Here is an 18,624-nt window from a genome sequence, read left to right on the forward strand (position 1 = left end):
ACTACTCGTAAATCCTCTCTCCGGCAATGAAGGTGAAAAGTTTGAATTTGATATACATGTTGAGTGAAATCAGTCCTGGAATTTTTCTGACATAACTTGTGTACAGTCTGCAAGACAAAGACAATTTGTCCCGGTATTTTATTGCACTATTCTCGAATTATTTTCTTTCATTATTCTTCATAAACGTATTTAATTACTTTTAGTGGCACTTGATGATTGTAGTGGGGATATTTTCAAGATACATTATTCTTGACAACCTGTCAAATTCTTGGCAAAGCAGTCCAAAACAAAGGCAGCATCATATACTTCTTATATCAAGGAAAGATCCTTCACTACAATACATGCTTAAACTCATGGGGAGAAAACCTATCATTCTGTTTTGACACTATTTTTTGGTTCATGGAATATTCTCTGCTACACACAATAACATTACAGACAGCGAAACAACATACATAAATGTCACTGAAATTTGCCATTTTACAATTGGAACTGTAGACCAGAATATTGTTTTCCAATGTCTGATCTCCAATTCTAATTATCAGGTCTTACCTTTGTAGCCTCCAACCTGGATTTACCAAGAAACATTCATGAGGTCCTTTAACATAAATTATCATGAAATAAAACATGTAGGATCATTTGGAAGCCATTGCAGATCCCTACCGCTTTGACTCCTAGTGTGGCAGTAGTGAGTTTCCCTTCAGTTGTGCCTTTTAGCGCCTAGTTTTCATTTTGAAACTCCTCAGGACTTGACACTTCATCATTACTTAGGACCTCTCTATTGGTGAAGGTTGCCGCCAGGGATGCACCCAGTGCTTGTTTGACAGGCGCCATCTCTGAGAGAATGATATTATCATGGCTTACCAGTGTGGCCTTGTCCATGATCTCCTTGCTGTGCTTAGAGACCACAGCATCGAAGAAGTCATATTTGTGTGACAGCGTACCACTTTCAAATAGGTACTTTGTCAAGTAGGAAAATACCACGTTTGCCAAAAAGGATGCCACCATGGACATTGTCTTGAATGGGAATCTCTGCTGGACAAAATGCTCTACATCACCAGAGAGGTGGTGGACTTTCTCCTGGATCACCCATCCAGGATAATAAATGAAGGGCGGAAGTTTTAAATAGGGTTCTCCTCCGCCAATTCGTAGCAAAAGACCAAAGACATAGGCAGCCACCGAGCCATAGGTATTGGTTCCTTTGACGAAAAGGACACTGAGAAGTTGGGGAAAGACAATGACGTAGACAAGGTCCGAGCTCAGGTACCACAGCCCGTACACTGTTCCTGTTAACAAAGCCATGGCAGTGGCGAGGGCTCCGAAAACGAAGATTGTGAGACGCATCACCCAGACGATCTCACGATCCGATGCCTAGAAAATAATTACAGAGCCATTGGAATTTGCATTCATCAAATAAATACTAATGGAGATATTTTGACGATATGACTGCTCTATCAAACACAATAAATTTAATGTCCTTTAATTATTTCAAGACCAATTAACAAGTAACGCTTACGATGGAATGGTTATATAATTGCCGATACATTACTGCTACCAAACGCTCCAGTAATTGACAAATCGTAGTCTTACCGACTGTCGAAAGGCAAGTTGATAGATATTCCTGGCAAACATGGAGCTGGCAGAGAGAATGGAGGAATCTGCAGATGACATGACAGCAGCCGATACAGCTCCCAGTCCAAAGAAGGAGATGTAAGGTGGGCAGAGGTGCTGAAGCACAATGGGCAGAATCATGTCGGATTCATCCCGATCTTTTGGAGGGAGGGCCCCATATGATGTCTGGTTCCAGTCTGGAGATAAGGATGGAAATTTGAAATCTATGTCTCACTAGATTTTTAGGATTCAGCAAGGTCAAAAAATCTATTTGTATAGCACGCGAAAGTGTCATGTGCATCGGCTTCATATTTCTCACTGAATAAAATTTACGTTTCTGTAGTCCTCAATGAAAGGTCAAGGATTACAGAAATCAGAGAATATTTTTTTTTTTTTTAAATAATTTAGTTGATTAATTAATGTATTTTTTTTTAAGTGATAAGATAAAAAGAACATTTACTGTATTTTCCTTTTTTGAAATAATATAAATAAACAAAAGTAAAAACTAAATATGAAAAAAATAAAAAAAACATATTTTTTTCCTTATTTCTTCTTTTACTTTGTTTTTAATTAAAAAATGTAAATAATTAAAAAATAAATAGGTCAACCTCATTCAAATGATTCAACAACTATGAAAATAGTTGTCAATTCATTTAAGCAACACTAGGGAACTTTTCGACCTTTAAAAAATATTTTCATAACATTTGTGATGACATGTCAACTGACAACTAGTTGAATGACTCCTCTTTTATGGCCAGAGGGGGTCTGTATCCCTTTCACCGTCACTAATTAACTTTGAAGAGGGTGGAAGGAACCCTGCCATACAAAAAAAAATAGTGCTGAATGCTTTACAGCATAAAACACTTCTGATGAAAGTCGATGTGAATGCTTTCGTGAAAATTCTGCAAAGAAGGCAGAGCAAAGACGTTTTGTCCGAGGAGACAAAAAAAAAAAAAGAAAAAAGAGGTCAGTGGGGGAATACGGAACAAAATCAAACATCATGAGAGTGGAATAAACATAAACTTGAGTGCGTATTTCTAAGTGACTGCAATAAATCTTTCAGGTTTTTTGTGTTCGGGTCACTTGGATTCACGTTTGACTCTGCTTAATACTTAAGTGATTATTCTAAGACCTGGTTCCTTGTTAGAGTATGTGATATACTTTCTTTGGGTGGTTTTAAAAATTCATTCTCTGGAGGTGTACATTTTCCTCAAACAAGCAGTGACTGATTAACGCTGCATGGTTATATAGTACAAACAACAGCTTCAGATAGACCAGATTAATTAGCTCGTCTTCAGATGTAATATTCACTAAATGTGTACGGTCTGATGGCTCCGCACTTGCTGTAGCCTGATGCTTCTGCTGCTTGTTTACCCTGGAGTCACAGTAGGCGTCTACATTTACACATCTGATAAAAGCTCGGATGCTGTAAACAACCCAGTATGGCATTCGGTTTCCTTTGATTCAAATGTCCTTGTTCGATAAAGGTTGGGATGTGTGGATTATCTTGTGATGGTTCAGTAATGATTGATGGTTTTGACATACGTATGGTCTTCCTGAGTTTGAAAAGGTATGGCATAGATCTCAAACACTGCAGTGCTACCAACCTCTCCTATTCAAAATGGATTGGACGTTTACCCTATGAGCAAATTAATCAACAGATTGATTCGTTGTGAACAATTCAGCCTAATTTGCGCTAATTTGGATGTTTTTGTGAAAAAAAAACGACAAATATGATGACACGCAATGCAGTGTTTGGCTTCAACCAACATAATTGTAGTTAATTTTGATGAAAATTATCTGCTGTCTGAAGAACAAAATGACAACCTTGGCAAGTTGAGCTCCAGCACATCTACATATGCAGACCTCCATTATGGCCAAACTCTTTTGCACATGGTTATTGACTTTAACAAAAGACTTCATTCATTTTGCCCATAGTGGATCAGATTACTTTAGCCGAACATCCGCCCCATCCTTGGGGAAGCCCTACGTACTGCATGAGTGTAGATGAAAGCAAACGAAGGACCCAGCACATATGGCAGTGTATATTTACCAGTGGATGCCCCTATTGCTCCTATGAGGATAGAAGGAACAGCCATGACCAAACAACCAAAGGCAGCGAGGAAGGAAAGGACCTGGGCGTAGGTAGCTGAAGAGGCAGAAAGAACCCGTTGAAAATAGACCTGCCAGGGAATCCCCCCCAACATCTAGAAACAGAAATACAATTGTTTTTACTTCTAATAAAGTTTCATCAAGTGCTCCTGCCCCCATATGAACATCAAATCTACAAACACTGATAGATTTAGTGGTTTCAATGAGGATCTTCTGGATGACAGCTGTAACTTACCAGCAAACAGAAATTATCTGCCCAGAGCCATTTGTCAGCAGGATCAACCTTCCCCAGCCAGGGTGACTGGTGGATTGCCTCCCTGGCTGTCACGATGATGTCTGACACGGCAGGATTGGATAACGCAAAAGGCACACTGATCCACTATGTTCAGATAACATAGAATGGAAATATTACATTTATAATATAAGTAATCTGTTATTGTCATATGCCTGTCAAGTTTTTTATTGTGAAACTCACCAAACCCACAAAGATGCAGAAGAGTTGCACTACATCAGTGTAGGCAACTGAGTAGAGTCCTCCCACAAGAGTGTAGAAGATAGCAATCAGAGCTGAGATCACCACTGACATGTTGATGTTTATGTCCACGATCACACTCAAGGTGGCTCCTATAGGTCAATATTCATAAATAATATATTTAATCATTCATTCAATCATTCAATACATTTAATCATTTCATTTGTTTTTTCTTTTTTTATAGAACTGTCATGAAAGATAAAATACAAATACAGTATCACAAATGTGATACTAGTATAAATGATCAAAATACATTACTTGTATAGAAAAAAAAAGTGTTTTGGAGTCACTGGCCTAGAAAGCACTCACAAATGACCTACCCAGGGCAGATAAAATGGCAGCAGACCAGAAGATTTCACCCATAACAGCAGGGATAAAAAGCAACCCCCCCATCCTCTTGCCATAGAGCTGTTGAAAAGGATCCAGCATAGTGACATAGCCACGAGATCGCATGGGCTTGGCAAAGAAAAGACCACCTGTAACAAGTAAAATAATAATAATTTAAAAAGGTGTATTTGATAAAAATTGTCACGACTGTACAATAACGCTGCTTTAACCATTTCAGTACCATTGACAATAAGACGCCCAATCATGTAGTCAAGTTAGTTTGTCAGTAGTAGACGTTTAATCAATTTGATCTGGGAGGCTACCATTCACTGCCTTCCCTCCCAGTTCAAATGGATTGGACATCTATCGCTGTTAATGGCAACCAATCAGTTAAAAACACAGACAAGCCTCAACAAGCAGCATCAAAGTTAAAATCACGGTGGCATAAAATGTCATTGCATATAATTGACTTTCCAAACAACGAATTTAAAATTAAGACTTTGCCGGTAAAATGTTGTCTATAAAAGTTGTAAAGCAATAAAACAAACAACAAAAATGAATGATGTGAGCAGTTAAAAAAAAAAAAAAATTATAATGGGTCAAAATTATTTTTCAAAGAGATAATGTGACTACCACCTTAGAGACTGTCATTTGCTTTGCATAGCCCCCCACCCTCAAAAACACCTGAGGACATAAGAGGCAAGATGGATAAACGTACTTTTTTCTAACCTAAGCTTTCAAAAGCAACAACAACTACTGAGCGAGAACCAAGGACTGAAGAAGTGGACTATGAAACGCCAGAGAGCACCGCCGAAATAGTGAGCGGAGTTTCAGTTGCTCCACTAAAGACGTTAACCCTAAAAAATGATGGGAAACGCTCAATTTCAACTTATGATTATAAATGCTCCTAGCTGGAATATTCAGTCAAAACGGATGCGGCGTCTAATTCTCCACTAGGTAAGACACAAAAATGCGCACGCTCGCACACTGTATGTACTAGCATGGGCTAAGCTACTATCCGAGCGTATATCTTGTAGGTTAATTTTATTGCTGACACTGCGTGTTGGGGTCATCAACATTTTTGCCCCAGCCACAAAAGTCAAACTCCGCTTATAGTGAAAATATCTAGTTATCTGCTTCACCACAGTGAAGAGTACAGTATTGTTTACAGTATTGTTAAAAAAAATATGAAAAATTTGATAATGAAAAACCGCCATGTAAACTCGTGTGAAATGTGGCTATAAAAGTGAAGAATAAAAAAATTCTCTCAAACACTACAGGTGTATCTGATGAATACTTGAAACCAGGCTACACTGAAAAATGGATGCTACTTTGTCTAGAATATTTCTTATGCATATGGCGGAAAAAACAGACAAGATTGAAAAAGCTGTTTCTGCTCTTGCACCCCTCTTTAAAATAAACTGCTGTATTTTAAGCCAAATGAACGGTTGTGTTTGATAGAACAATATGCCTATATGCTGCCATAGCAGATTCATGGTGCATGAAGCCCCCGAACTATTTTTAATTTGTCCGTTTTATCCTGGAAACCCCCACTTACAGACGTAGCACAACCGCTTTTGTTTCAACCCAGCCATAAATAGAAGGTAAGTAATTATATTTATTATTTAAAATGTCTGTCATTTTTAGGTTAGAAAACACTTAAAAAAATTATTCAGTTGCATATTTTAAACTTTTAAACAAATTACGTCACACTGAAAAAAAAAGGTGTCTGTAAATAAGTCACGGATATCTACCTCATAACTATCGCTTAACTGTATTTTTTTTGTTACTGTAGCATTTCCCCCGATATGTTGGATGATAAATAACTGAGCCAAACTAAGAAGAAGAAAAAAAAACATTTAAAAGGGGAAATATATGAAAAAGAACATCTCGACCACTCCTTGTCTGTGAAATCCCCCCAAATTCCGTCTGTGGCCATTCACATCTGTGTCTTGACACTCGGTGATACATGCTACATGGAGTTTTTGGATCGAAACAAGGTAAGTACACAATAATATCTCATTAAAATCATGTGTCTTTAATTCTGCTCTCTCATTCTCTCACCTCCAGTTAGGGTTTCGCAGTTTTTTTTTTAAAAATGTCCTCTTGTTCAAAATTTTTCTTCCCCCAGAAAATTGAGATTTTAAGCTTTCCAATGATGTATCACACGTGCATATCGGACAATTTTTAAATTTGGCCAAATTGAGGGTCTCAGAGCGGAACTTCAAGTCACCTGAGTGTTTTCCGCAATATGCATACTTGCCTTGTTCAAACATAGGGGTGTCCATATGTGCACTTGGCACCAGGACACCCTAGGCTGCAGTTCGATGATCGACTTGCATGTTTTGGACACTTGGGTGAAGAGAGGGGCGGAGCTGTCAACTGATCACCACCTGGTGGTGTGTTGGCTCCGATGGCGGGGGAAGATGCTGGCCAGACCTGGGAGGCCCAAACGTATTGTGAGGGTCTGCTGGGAACATCTAGCAGAATCCCCTGTCAGAAAGAGCTTTAACGCCAACCTCCGGCAGAACTTCTCTCTTGTTCCGGGGGAGGTGGGGGACATTGAGTCCGAGTGGGCCATGTTCCGCACCTCCATTGTTGAGGCGGCCAATCGGAGTTGTGGCCGTAAGGTAGTTGGTGCCTGTCGTGGCGGCAATCCCCGAACTGCAAGGGATGCCATCAAGCTGAAGAAGGAGGCCTACTGGGCCTTTTTGGCCTGTGGGACTCCGGAGACAGCTGACAGGTACCGGCTGGCCAAGCGGACTGCAGCTTCGGCAGTCGCCGAGGCAAAAACTCGGACATGGGAGGAGTTTGGCGAGGCCATGGAAAACGACTTCCAGACGGCTTCGAGGAAATTTTGGTCCACCATCCGGCGTCCGAGGAGAGGAAAGCAGTGCATCATTAACACTGTGTATAGTGGGCGTAGACGGGACGCTGTGAGTCGGTGGGGAGAATACTTCGAAGACCTCCTCAATTCCACCGACACACCTTCCTTTGAGGAAGCAGGGTCTGGGAACTGGGGTTGAAGTCACTGAGGTTGTTGGAAAGCTCCTCAGTGGCAAGGCCCCGGGGGTCGATGACATCCGCCCGGAGTTCCTAAAGGCTCTGGATGTTGTGGGGCTGTTATGGCTGACACGCCTCTTCAACATCACGTGGACATCGGGAACAGTGCCTCTGGATTGGCAGTCCGGGGTGGTGGTCCCCCTTTTTTAAAAAGGGGGACCGGAGGGTGTGTTTTAATTATAGAGGGATCACACTCCTCAGCCTCCCCGGTAAAGTCTATTCAGGGGTGCTGGAGAGGAGGGTCCGTCAGGAAGTCGAAACTCGGATTCAGGAGGAGCAGTGTGGTTTTCGTCCCGGCCGTGGAACAGTGGACCAGCTCTACACCCTCTGCAGGGTCCTCGAGGGTGCATGGGAGTTCGTGCAACCAGTCTACATGTGTTTTGTGGATTTGGAGAAGGCGTTCGACCGTGTGTCTAGGGGAGTCCTGTGGAGGGTGCTCCGGGAGTACGGGGTACCGAGCCCCTTGGTAAGGGCTGTTCGGTCCCTGTACGACCGCTGTCAGAGTCTGGTCTGCATTGCCGGCAGTAAGTGGAATTCGTTCCCGGTGAGGATTGGACTCCGCCAAGGCTGCCCTTTGTCACGGATTCTGTTCATAATTTTTATGGACAGAATTTCTAGGCGCAGCCGAAGCATTGAGGGTGTCCAGTTGGGTGGCCTCAGCATTGCATCTCTGCTTTATGCAGATAATGTGGTGCTGCTGGCTTCATCAAGCCGTGACCTCCAATTCTCACTGGGGCGGTTCGCAGCCGAGTGTGAAGCGGTTGGGATGAAGATCAGCACCTCCAAATCCGAGACCATGGTCCTCAGCCGGAAAAGGGTGGCATGCCCTCTCCGGGTCGGGGATGAGATCCTACCCTAAGTGGAGGAGTTCAACTATCTTGGGGTCTTGTTCACAAGTGAGGGTAGGAGGGAGCGGGAGATTGACGGGCGGCTCGGTGCAGCGTCTGCAGTGATGCGGACTCTGCACCGGTCCGTAGTGGTGAAGAAAGAGCTGAGCCAAAAGGCGAAGTTCTCGATTTACCGGTCGATCTACGTTCCTTCCTTCACCTATAGTCACGAGCTGTGGGTCGAGACCGAAAGAACAAGATCCCGGATACAAGCGGCCGAAATGAGTTTCCTCCGCAGGGTGTCCGGGCTCTCCCTTAGAGATAGGGTGAGAAGCCCGGTCATCCGGAAGGGGCTTGGTGTCGAGCCGCTACTCCTCCGCGTTGAGAGGAGCCAGTTGAGGTGGCTCGGGCATCTGGTTGGGATGCCTCCCGGATGCCTCCCTAGAGAGGTGTTCCGGGCATGTCCCACCGGCGGGAGGCCCCGGGGTCGACCCAGGACACGCTGGAGAGACTATGTCGCTCGGCTGGCCTGGGAACGCCTTGGAATCCCGCCGGAGGAGCTGGCTGAAGTGGCTGGGGAGAGGGAAGTCTGGGCTTCCCTGCTAAAGCTGCCGACTCCGAACTAAGCGGAAAATAATGGATGGATGGATGGCATACTTGCCCCTACGTTTGAGACGTGAAAATATACCCATTTAAAGCCTATGTTGGCTGATAGTTATCCCACAGAGGCTTTCCACACGGCAACAACAGGCACTGGCCAGCAGCTAGCTTGCAAGCTAACAAGGCCGTGTATTTTATTAAGTTACTAAAATCTATTATCAAAATCATTGGAGTGTTTAAAGTGTGTTTTGACCCATAAGCGGATTTCAAGGGGGGGGCGGGGGCAAAAAGTGTCATTGCATGCAATTGACTTTCCTATATATATATATATATATATATATATAGTCGTAAAGCAGTTAAACTGCAACAAAAATGAATGAAATGAACAAAAAAATATATTTTTATAGTGGGTCAAAATTATTTTTCGAATAGATCATGTGACTAGCAACTTAGAAGGTCATTTCCTAAATAAAAAAAAAAAATTCAAAGGATTTTTTGTCTTTGATTGAAAATATATTTTTTTGTTTGAAGCAACTTTTTAGGGGATTAAATGATTTAGACACAAATGTCCTACCCATAATGTGGCCCAAACACAAAAAGGATTGCTTCAATCAACGAAAACTTTTTCGATGAAAAATTAAGTGTTCAAATGTGAATTTTTCAATCTCAAACATTTTTTCACATTCAAAACTTTCACCATCATTGAATTTTTTTTTTTTTTGATTGAAGTGATTTTTCTTTTTGAAAATATATATTTTTTTGAGGCAACTTATTTTTTGATTGAATAATGACAAAAATGTACTAGCCAAAATGTGGCCCAAACACAAATAAATAAATAAATAAAAAAGCTTTCACATGTATTTTTTTGAGTTTAAAATTTATTTTGGATTTTTGCGTTCAAATATTTTTTTTTTTTTTGATTGAAGCGACTTTTCTTGGGGTTGAAAATATATATTTTGATTGAAGCATTTTTTTTTTTTAATTGAAGCAACTTTTTTTTGATTGAATAGTAAATACACAAATCTACCTCCATATCGCTCCGCCCAGGGGATACAATTTTTGACTGGGATAACTACATTGGCACGACACCGGTGGGCGTACCATATTCAATGGATGACGATCTTGGCGAAAAGTATTGCCTAAGCACCCTGATTTAGAATTCCCCTCAAGAATGATGGGAAACAAAAAACACTCATTGTCCCGAAAGTCAAACTCCACCTATGTTTTGACATAACACTTTTACAGTTGTACAACAGCTGTGTATATACGTATATATACACATATATACATATGGTAAAAGAATAAGGAGCAAGCCTAATTTCAGATGCTCAGTAGTTTAAGAGTGTGACAATATCTCGATACAGCGATATATCGCGATATTTTGCAACCCGATGGGTTATCGATATGCTCCCGCCAAGAATCGATACTTTTATTTAACATATTGGCCATACAATGGAGTATGGATGCTGTAAAGTGCTCAATGTTTGTTGAGCAATTCCTTGGCGGTCCACTAGGGGCGCTCGGGAGTGGCGGTGAGGGTAAAGTGCGCACAAGTTGTCTAGAGAAGAAGAGAGGAAGGTTCAAGTGGGTTGAAAAAATAAAAAAGCTCCGTGAGAATGGTGGAGGAAAAAATGAGAAAAATATTGCTACAAATCACACATGGGGACACACTTTAGATTTTACACCAACAAGAAAGGAAGTAAGGTGAACAAGGACTTTGCTGTATGCAAGAATTGTCTAAGAAAAATAAGTTTCACTGGGAGCTGGTGACGTAGTGGACACTGGTGTTTGTGAGCTTCGCTTTCATCACTTGAGGTAAGAAAGTTTTGGAATGTAATTGACTTTTTAATTTACATGTATTATTTTGATGACATTTGGTGTTGAATGATATAAAATAAACCAGGACCCTAAACTGGATGAAAATGAATATCGAACAAGCCCACATGAATTTACCGATTTATTTGAGAACCAATTTCCATCTAGTTTACAACACAAACTGTTATTACTGTCATTTTGATACAATAAGCTATAAAAATGGTTTGAATAGGTTCCAAGATATATAAAGTGATGTGCATGATAATTAATGTAGCCTACATATTAAAAATAGGTAATTATTGAATTTTTAATTTCTATACATTCAATTCATATTTTTTTTAATTCAATACTTCCAACACAAAAAAAATCAGGATTTCAACTCAAACGATATGAAGTAGCTAATATTTTTTGTTTTATTTTGTTGTTTTTAAGGTGAGGGATACTGTGACTGAGCAAGTCTGACATCTTAAATGCTGAAGCAGATAGCGGAAGTGGTCAAACCAAGCAACAAAGGTCATATACGAAGAAAAGACCCACCAATTTTATCATTGCCCCACTCCAAGCTCAACTGCTGACACCTACGGCACTTTTTATTTATTTATTTTTTTAAAGATTTAAAACTTTAAAGAAATTAAGGGTGCCATTCATCATGATCTCTCCAAGCGATATCAGTGGTCATGGTTGGTTTCCTCTATATGTGCAGGGGCACAATTTGCAGTAGATTTATATTTTACAGCAATGTTGCACAGAAAAGGTGTCACTGTTTAATAAATGACTTAAACAGTATTTTTTCTATGTTGAAATATCTTTTTTTTTTTTTTTTTTTTTTGTCCGTTTCAACAGTTGTATCGTAGAATGTCATGTATCCAATTTCTGACCAATATATCGATAATCACTGTATCGTGATATAATCGTTATCGTGAGCCTTGTATCGCGAATCGTATCGTATCGTGAGGTGCCCTGAGGTTCCCACTCCTACAGTAGTTCTTACCTAGTACCAGGCTGAGAGCATATCCAAAGGGTGCTTGGGCCCAAGCCAAGCCATAATCAGGTAAATAGACATTCTCAGCTGTCCCGTTGATGTAGCCCCCACCCACCCAAGTAGCTGAAAGAAAAGACCAAATACATATCAACAAGCTATAGTTGTTTCCGTGGTAAAAATTTGAGAAATCTCACCAGTCATTGTGAATACACCCACAAACAAGCCAATGTCCCGGCCACCAACCATGATGCTCTCGCTCCGGTCGCCACCATCACCTACGCCTGAATTCTTGTTTTTCCACGCTGCCCAAATGCCCACAAAGAGAATCACCAGATAAAAAACTACAATGGCCACCAGACCCTCGACGTGGATGGTCATCTTGTTCCGTGTCCTCAAGTGCTCATTGAGGAAACACTACAGTTAAAGAAATGGAAGAAACAAGCAGAGGTATTTCAACTTTAATAGTTGGGAAAAACCACCAAGCGTCCCTTCCTTAGCATCCCCAAAAGTATCTCGAGATAAATCCTGCTAATTAAAAATGTCAGGTACGAGACGGAGGAACCAGTTGCGTATCGCAGACACAGGATTTTACTGATGTTGACAGGCAAAGAAAACAATCAGGTCAAGCGGTAAAGGATAGTTGGCATGCAAACGTATACTGGAAAGCTGACAACCTGACACTGAATGCTATGCTTTCGTGCCATATATACTGTTCTCAGTTGTTCTCTGAGACATATTAAAGAGAATACAGTCTTTGTGATGCAAGATTTGTGATGCCATATGCTGGTAAAAAATACCAATTTAAATGTCAAATGAATGGACCTCCATCTACAGTGGGGAGAACAAGTATTTGATACACCATTGTCAGTGTATCAAATACTTGTTCTCCCCACTGTACACATAATATTCACAAAAACATAATACAACAAATTTACAGTCCTCAGGTAAAAAGTAAGATTTTCAGGCTATATTTGTAAGTAGGCACGAGAATAGGTTTATAATGTTCTGAATTATTTTTTATATTTCCATTTGTCTGACTTAAATCTGTCTTAATATGGCTGTAATCATGCCGTTTGGAATCAATGACACAAAATTACTATATTCTATTATGGTGCCTTAGAAAAATCATTTTGAAATGACAAACACATCTGTTAGTACAGATTTCTCTAGTTGTAAACATTATACACATTTCCAGATCTCATAACAATAATCCTATGATCACTTGAATAAAACACATTGTTTTCTTTAAATATTTCTGATTATTTGGTATACATGAAAAATTGAAACATTCGACACAAACTACATTGCACATTATTCACAACCCGTTTTGAAAAGTAGAACAGGTTACTGTTTTCACTCAATTTGCCACATTTATTTTCTATGAAAACCTCTTTTTAAAGGTTTAAGTACAATATACTCATCAAAATATGCACTTAAAGATGTGAACTCTAATGTGCTGCAGATCAGGCTTAAAAAAAAAAAAAAAATATATATATATATATACTATTTAGCTCATTAAGGAATGTTCTCTACAATTTTTATTATTATTGTTATTATTATTTTTTAAAACTCTGTACGTTTTATTTAAGTAAAATGCGACATGTGAACGACCAAAGGGAAGCGAGAAGTTAATATAGAGTCATCGTTTGAACTCAATGCGCCGCATCCCAAGAAACAGACCTTGAGGCTCCCTGTTGGGCTGACACCATGGTTTCTTGGGAGCGATTTTACTGTATTGATCTGTCCTTAAATCAACATTACTATGGCTACATGCATAATAGCCTAGGAATTTCAAAATATGAAAATAAAACATTCTCACCTTTTCTTTGGAGAAACACAATTGAGTTGGTAACCACAGCTAAAAGCAATCAAAAGTGGGATCCAATTTTTTTAATTGAAAAAAGACGCCTGTTGGATTGAGGGAATATTTCACCTTGTAGTGTTGAAACTCCAAACAGAATTATCTTACAGTGATTTTAAGTCTCCAAATCTCTGGCACATCTGCGGGAAATGAGAGTGTGTATGAGAGAGAGAGAGGGAGAGCTGGGGAACGGGCTAGAGAGTGGAAAGGTGGGTGGGGGTGGTTCGTCGAGGGTGTGGAGATGAATGGGAGTGGTGGGTTTATTGGATGCTGTCAGGGTGGGTAGATGCTGGATAAATGTCTTCCAGGGGAGGACCAAAATAGCAACTAATAGAGAGTGGCATGACGTGCAGGCTTGCCTGCAGAGCTTTTCAATATATGAACATCATATTGGCAATTGATAATATGTACATTTGGTTACTTTTCAAAAATATTTGGGAAGATACTGCTTATAAAATTGTTAATTTGAATGATTTGCGAGTCCATGGTTCCAATTTATAGGGTACTTTGCAGGTCTGCAACTGTGAATCACTCGTTTTAAATCCACACCACTAAATCTCGGGTGTGGTACTCAAGTTACGATCTCTGAATGTCATGTGGATTTATGGGGTGGTACAGATGATGAGAAGACAATAGCTTGACTCTTGGTAAGTATGTTATTTGTGCAACAGGTGATGACATATTGCCATAAAAACTTCAGTTGTGATGTGGACAAGCCCGTCGCTTATGATGTCCCGGGCCTCATGACCATAGGGGCCCCTGAATGACCCTTAATTCATTTTACTTTACATTTCTTTTTTATTTAAATCATTGTCTGATTATGTTATACTGGATATATAAAAAGTAATATATTAAATTTTTCAAATATATATTTTTTCCTTTTTTGCAACCCCCCCGTCTTAGCAGAGAATGGTTTGACCCCGTTCTAGCGCACTCAAGGCTATACTATGTAAGTGCCCTGAAGCGGGAGGGAAATTACAATCTGTCATTGTTGTAAACTCTAAACATGGCGACTCGTCATGAATCGGGTGTGAGAAAAGGAAAGAAAAAAGAAAAGAAAAAGATGAAGATCATAAAGGTGAATGAGAAAAAATAAAGTTTTTAAAAGGGGGACAAGAAGCCAGAGAATTAGGGCTAGAGTTGGCTGTGGACGGTGATGTTGGTAAGTGAACAACAGCCGCTAACACTGAACGTTTACATTTGCGATCACTGTGACCAAAGCCCGATTCGAGTGTCAACGGCCGCTTGTAGCCTTTGAGCTGCTGTATGACAAGACATGCTGCTCGCGTTGAGCCGAGGAGAAGGTGATGGGAGACTGTTCTGTTGCTTAGCAGGCAGACATAGCACTCTAAGTTGTATTGTGTTGTAGCCTACAAGGGACAATAGATGGAAATTGTTTGTTTATATTGTGTCACATCACATTACAGTCTGTTAAATTTAATTGTCAATCTCAAATTAAATAATTTGAAAATTTACACTGTCATTGCTTGCAAAGCGTTAAAAGTACTGCGTATGTTGTCGTGACAAGCCGGTGGCGGGGGTGCGGGGGGCTCTATAATGGTCTCTTGTCCCCGGGCCCCGGTAAGTTTGTTGACAGCCCTGGTTGTGGAGTTCAGATTTCACGCATGATTTTGTGACGTGACTTTGCTTTGTCTCCAAAGTCAAATATGACTGTTGAACACGTTGACGCGGATATCAACAGAAAAGGTGAAGGAGTCTGATGTGGTGGCAGACAAAGTCTGTAAATGTAACTGGGCTGTAAAAATGGTGACTCACATGTCATTGAGTATATTATTGATACTGTATATGATTTTGAGGCCTATTAAAACTCAAATCTTGATGCCAACAAATTACTTTCCTTTTTCTCAAAGGGGGAGTTATGTTATTGGAGAAATGTATGTCAAAACTAAGTTCCGATTGAGTTTACCTGGGTTTATTGCTCATAAAAGACTAGTTGAGGGTAGCTGAAGATAGAGAGTTGCCTATAAAGGAAGGAGTTGCTTTCTTTAGTTTTTATGGGAGTCAACAGAACACAACACAACACAACACAACACAACACATGTGACTAAAATTTAGATTTTACTGTATGGAGGTTGATTTAGTTATTTAACTTACAAATGTCTTTTTTTTTTTTTTTTTTTTTTCTTAAATCAAATTAGTGGGTAGTTGGGGAGACTTACCTTTGTAAATTGTTTGGTAATCTAGTTTAGTTCAAGAATTAGTATAGAAAACATCTGAAACAAATTTGCCAGGATGATACCGTAACTCTTACAACAGATAGTGCCTAATTTTGATTAAGACCGTTAATACAATCAATCAATCATTGATGGGCAAAAACAGGCACCAAGACCACTTATTTTGGATAAAAAAACAAAAACACAACAAACATAAAAACCCAACTGCAAAATAAGTTATTGTTAATTAATACCCACTCAAAGGAAATATATGCTTAGAAGTGTGATGGCTGATCTGCTACAATGTTATGACAGGCACAGTAGCTGCTGTGCAGGTTGACGGGCTCACACTGGGGCTCTAATTGGGAGTTTTTCCTTATACAGTACATACAAATTTGCTTGTGCGAAGCCAATTAGATGCTTTGTGGGAGAACACAACATCCAGATTAATTTACATATATATTTTTAAAACAATTGCATAAATGCAATCAATCATGTTTGGAAAGGATGTGAATGATAAACGATTTATAGTGTTTCTGATGCATTCCTCTAATAGACATTACATTCAGGATGTATGTGCATTGTCATTTTTTGAATGCGAATACTTGTTATAATATAAGAAGAGAACAATTTAGTGTGTATTACAAATATCCAGGTTGTCATTAGTTTCTATTCACTGATAAATGTCGCCATCTAGTGGTACTTTAGCCACATTGCATTGAGTGTCTGTGTGATTGGACAAGTTCACTTGACATTTTTTGGCATTTTTTTTTTAGTTCTATTCTATGCTTAGGTGTGCTGATCGCAAGCAAGCATCACCACAGACATTAGACATAATTATTAAGTCTGTAACCACTGCTGGAGACTGAGAAAAGTGACGGTGCGCGATTGTCCTTTAGTGCCTCTGCAGGATTGTAAGGGGGTGCTGGAGTGAAATTGTTGTTATAAGGAGGAGGGGATGTTGGCTGACTCATCTGCCTTTGGGGAAACCTCGGTGACCGTTCACCGCTGCTGCTCCAGATCAGTACCACTCCCCCACACAGGCTGAGGCAGGCTGACGCGTAACCGAGATACACCGCCAGGCCAATTTCGTATTTCATGCCACTTGGAAGTAAGGGGTCATAGAAATCTATGATCACGTCATTGGTGGTCCAGGACACAGTGGTCAAGCAGAGTAATCCGGCACAGAGAAAACATATCCCTCCACTCATCACGAGTGGAGACTTAATTAATGAGCCTTGAGCAAAGTAGGTGCACTTCATCCCCATCACAGAAGCCACAATTGCCAGGGTGGAGGAGACGCAGGAGAGCACCATAAGTGCACGTGCGGCCTAATGATGAGAAAAGACATTTCAAAACAAAATTCTTACTCATGTTCACTCAAGTTGTAAGAAAAGTTGTACCTGCATATCCTGCGGCAGCGCCAGTAAAGATCTGTACACCTCACACTGATAAATACCTGTGCTGTGCCACACACACTCCATCCACAGACCTTTCATATAGGCTGTTGCTGTGATAATGTTTGAGCCAACATAGGTTGATGTTCGCCAGTGTGGGAGTAGAGTGGCAGCTAAAGTTCCCACAAACCCAAGCAGGCTCAATATAAAACCAAGGAGCTGAACAGCAGAGCTGGCCATGTTTCATTCACTTGGAAAGACTCCCGAGCTGTAAAAAAATCACATGGATATAGTTTTAAAAGTCGAGCATTCATGATCACGTCATATGAGAACTAAATAAATGTAAATATTGCATGTAAATATTTTATCACATATGTTAAAGATACAGCTCTATCAGGTCGCTTCCTGTTGATTTGGGGACATTTTGGAGACAAGTCCTGTTGATATCAGGTCACTTCCTGTTGATTTGGGGACATTTGGGGGACATGTGCTTTTGATATCCATTTGGGGGACACGTCCTGTTGATATCAGCTCACAAAATGTCAACAGGCTGTAATGGTAAATGGTAAAAAATAACAAGAAACTTTGTTTTCCTGCCATTGAAAATGAATGGGAAATTTGGACGTACATGGCTGTCAATGGCATCCAATCAGAAATGATTGGGACAGTTTTTGGCGAACCGGGAAACCTTACATTTTTGCCAAATACTGTGTACAACTTTTATGCCCCTTACCCTTACAAGTACCGTTTTGAAATTTTTTTATTTAAAAAAACAAAACAAAAAACAAACATTAAAAAAAAAAAAAAAAAAAAATCACGTTAATGGGCAAACGGAAATTCTTTGGGGGTCGTTCGAAAAATTCCCTGCGTCGTGTGAAAATTCGGTCAAACGGTTTGGGCTGTGCAAGTCTTTAGAACAGCGAAGCCTTGTACGCAAATGCTCATATATTGCTATTGACGGTGCTGGAAGTCCAATCCATTTTGATTGGGAGAGGGAAAATGAACGAATGTCAAATTGAATTGGACATCTAGTGCCGTCAATGGTAGCCACTGAGTTAAATATTGTATACCTTCAACAACAGATGCATTCTCGAGTCCCTCAGGCTGCAGATTTGGTTTATTCTTCAAGCGAAGGGCACTCCCCGCAGAAGCAGTCAATTCCAGAGAGCTTACATTTTGTCACGGACTCCCAGCCATTCCTTTAGTGTGAAGTGAAGGAGCTAAAACTATTCTGGCATCAGTCTCCACTGACTGGCAGGTGTCTGCATCTGTAACTAATGAGAGCAGTTTTCAGCTTCTCTCAGGAGCTTATGCCGCAGTAGTTTA

The 18,624-nt window shown here is 40.2% G+C and overlaps 2 protein-coding genes across 8 annotated transcripts in view; both read right to left on the bottom strand.

Moving 5' to 3' along the window:
• LOC130927112 (high-affinity choline transporter 1-like) lies at positions 1–15,880 on the bottom strand. 2 transcript variants are annotated; one of them, XM_057852674.1, is made up of 9 exons: positions 13,686–15,880; positions 12,061–12,280; positions 11,876–11,989; positions 4,573–4,728; positions 4,196–4,344; positions 3,956–4,099; positions 3,662–3,815; positions 1,588–1,805; positions 1–1,368 (listed from the first exon to the last, which is right to left on the bottom strand). In XM_057852674.1, exons 2-9 carry the CDS (start codon positions 12,242–12,244, stop codon positions 718–720), a joined length of 1,770 nt encoding a protein of 589 aa, XP_057708657.1. In that variant the 5' UTR covers positions 12,245–12,280; positions 13,686–15,880; the 3' UTR covers positions 1–717. The 2 variants fall into 2 exon arrangements, with proteins under 2 accessions (XP_057708657.1, XP_057708658.1); XM_057852675.1 differs by lacking the exon at positions 13,686–15,880 and having other exon boundaries at positions 12,061–12,616.
• The window catches only part of LOC130927114 (claudin-14-like), a 12,557-nt gene continuing 9,805 nt past the window's right edge, over positions 15,873–18,624 (bottom strand). For 5 of the 6 annotated variants that reach the window (XM_057852683.1, XM_057852684.1, XM_057852682.1 and 2 more), the window contains 3 exons: positions 18,369–18,572; positions 17,305–17,566; positions 15,873–17,232 (listed from right to left, as the gene is read on the bottom strand). In XM_057852683.1, the coding sequence (XP_057708666.1) occupies positions 16,729–17,232; positions 17,305–17,538 (738 nt within the window). In that variant the 5' untranslated portion in view covers positions 17,539–17,566; positions 18,369–18,572 and the 3' untranslated portion in view covers positions 15,873–16,728. The remainder of the gene's footprint in view (positions 17,233–17,304; positions 17,567–18,368; positions 18,573–18,624) is intronic. The other variant, XM_057852685.1, reaches the window with a different exon arrangement.

This window comes from Corythoichthys intestinalis, chromosome 12, assembly GCF_030265065.1.
Source record: "Corythoichthys intestinalis isolate RoL2023-P3 chromosome 12, ASM3026506v1, whole genome shotgun sequence".
NCBI classification, from domain to species: Eukaryota; Metazoa; Chordata; class Actinopteri; order Syngnathiformes; family Syngnathidae; genus Corythoichthys; species Corythoichthys intestinalis.

Bases quoted from the DNA above. Each gene is read 5' to 3' on its own strand.
- LOC130927112 (XM_057852674.1), bottom strand. From the start codon at position 12,244: ATGACCATCCACGTCGAGGGTCTGGTGGCCATTGTAGTTTTTTATCTG. The intron at 4,729-11,875 runs GTAAGAACTACT...TACTTGTTACAG, and splicing joins TGCTCTCAGCCTGGTACTAG to GTGGTCTTTTCTTTGCCAAG. The intron at 4,345-4,572 runs GTAGGTCATTTG...ATTGACCTATAG, and splicing joins TGCCATTTTATCTGCCCTGG to GAGCCACCTTGAGTGTGATC.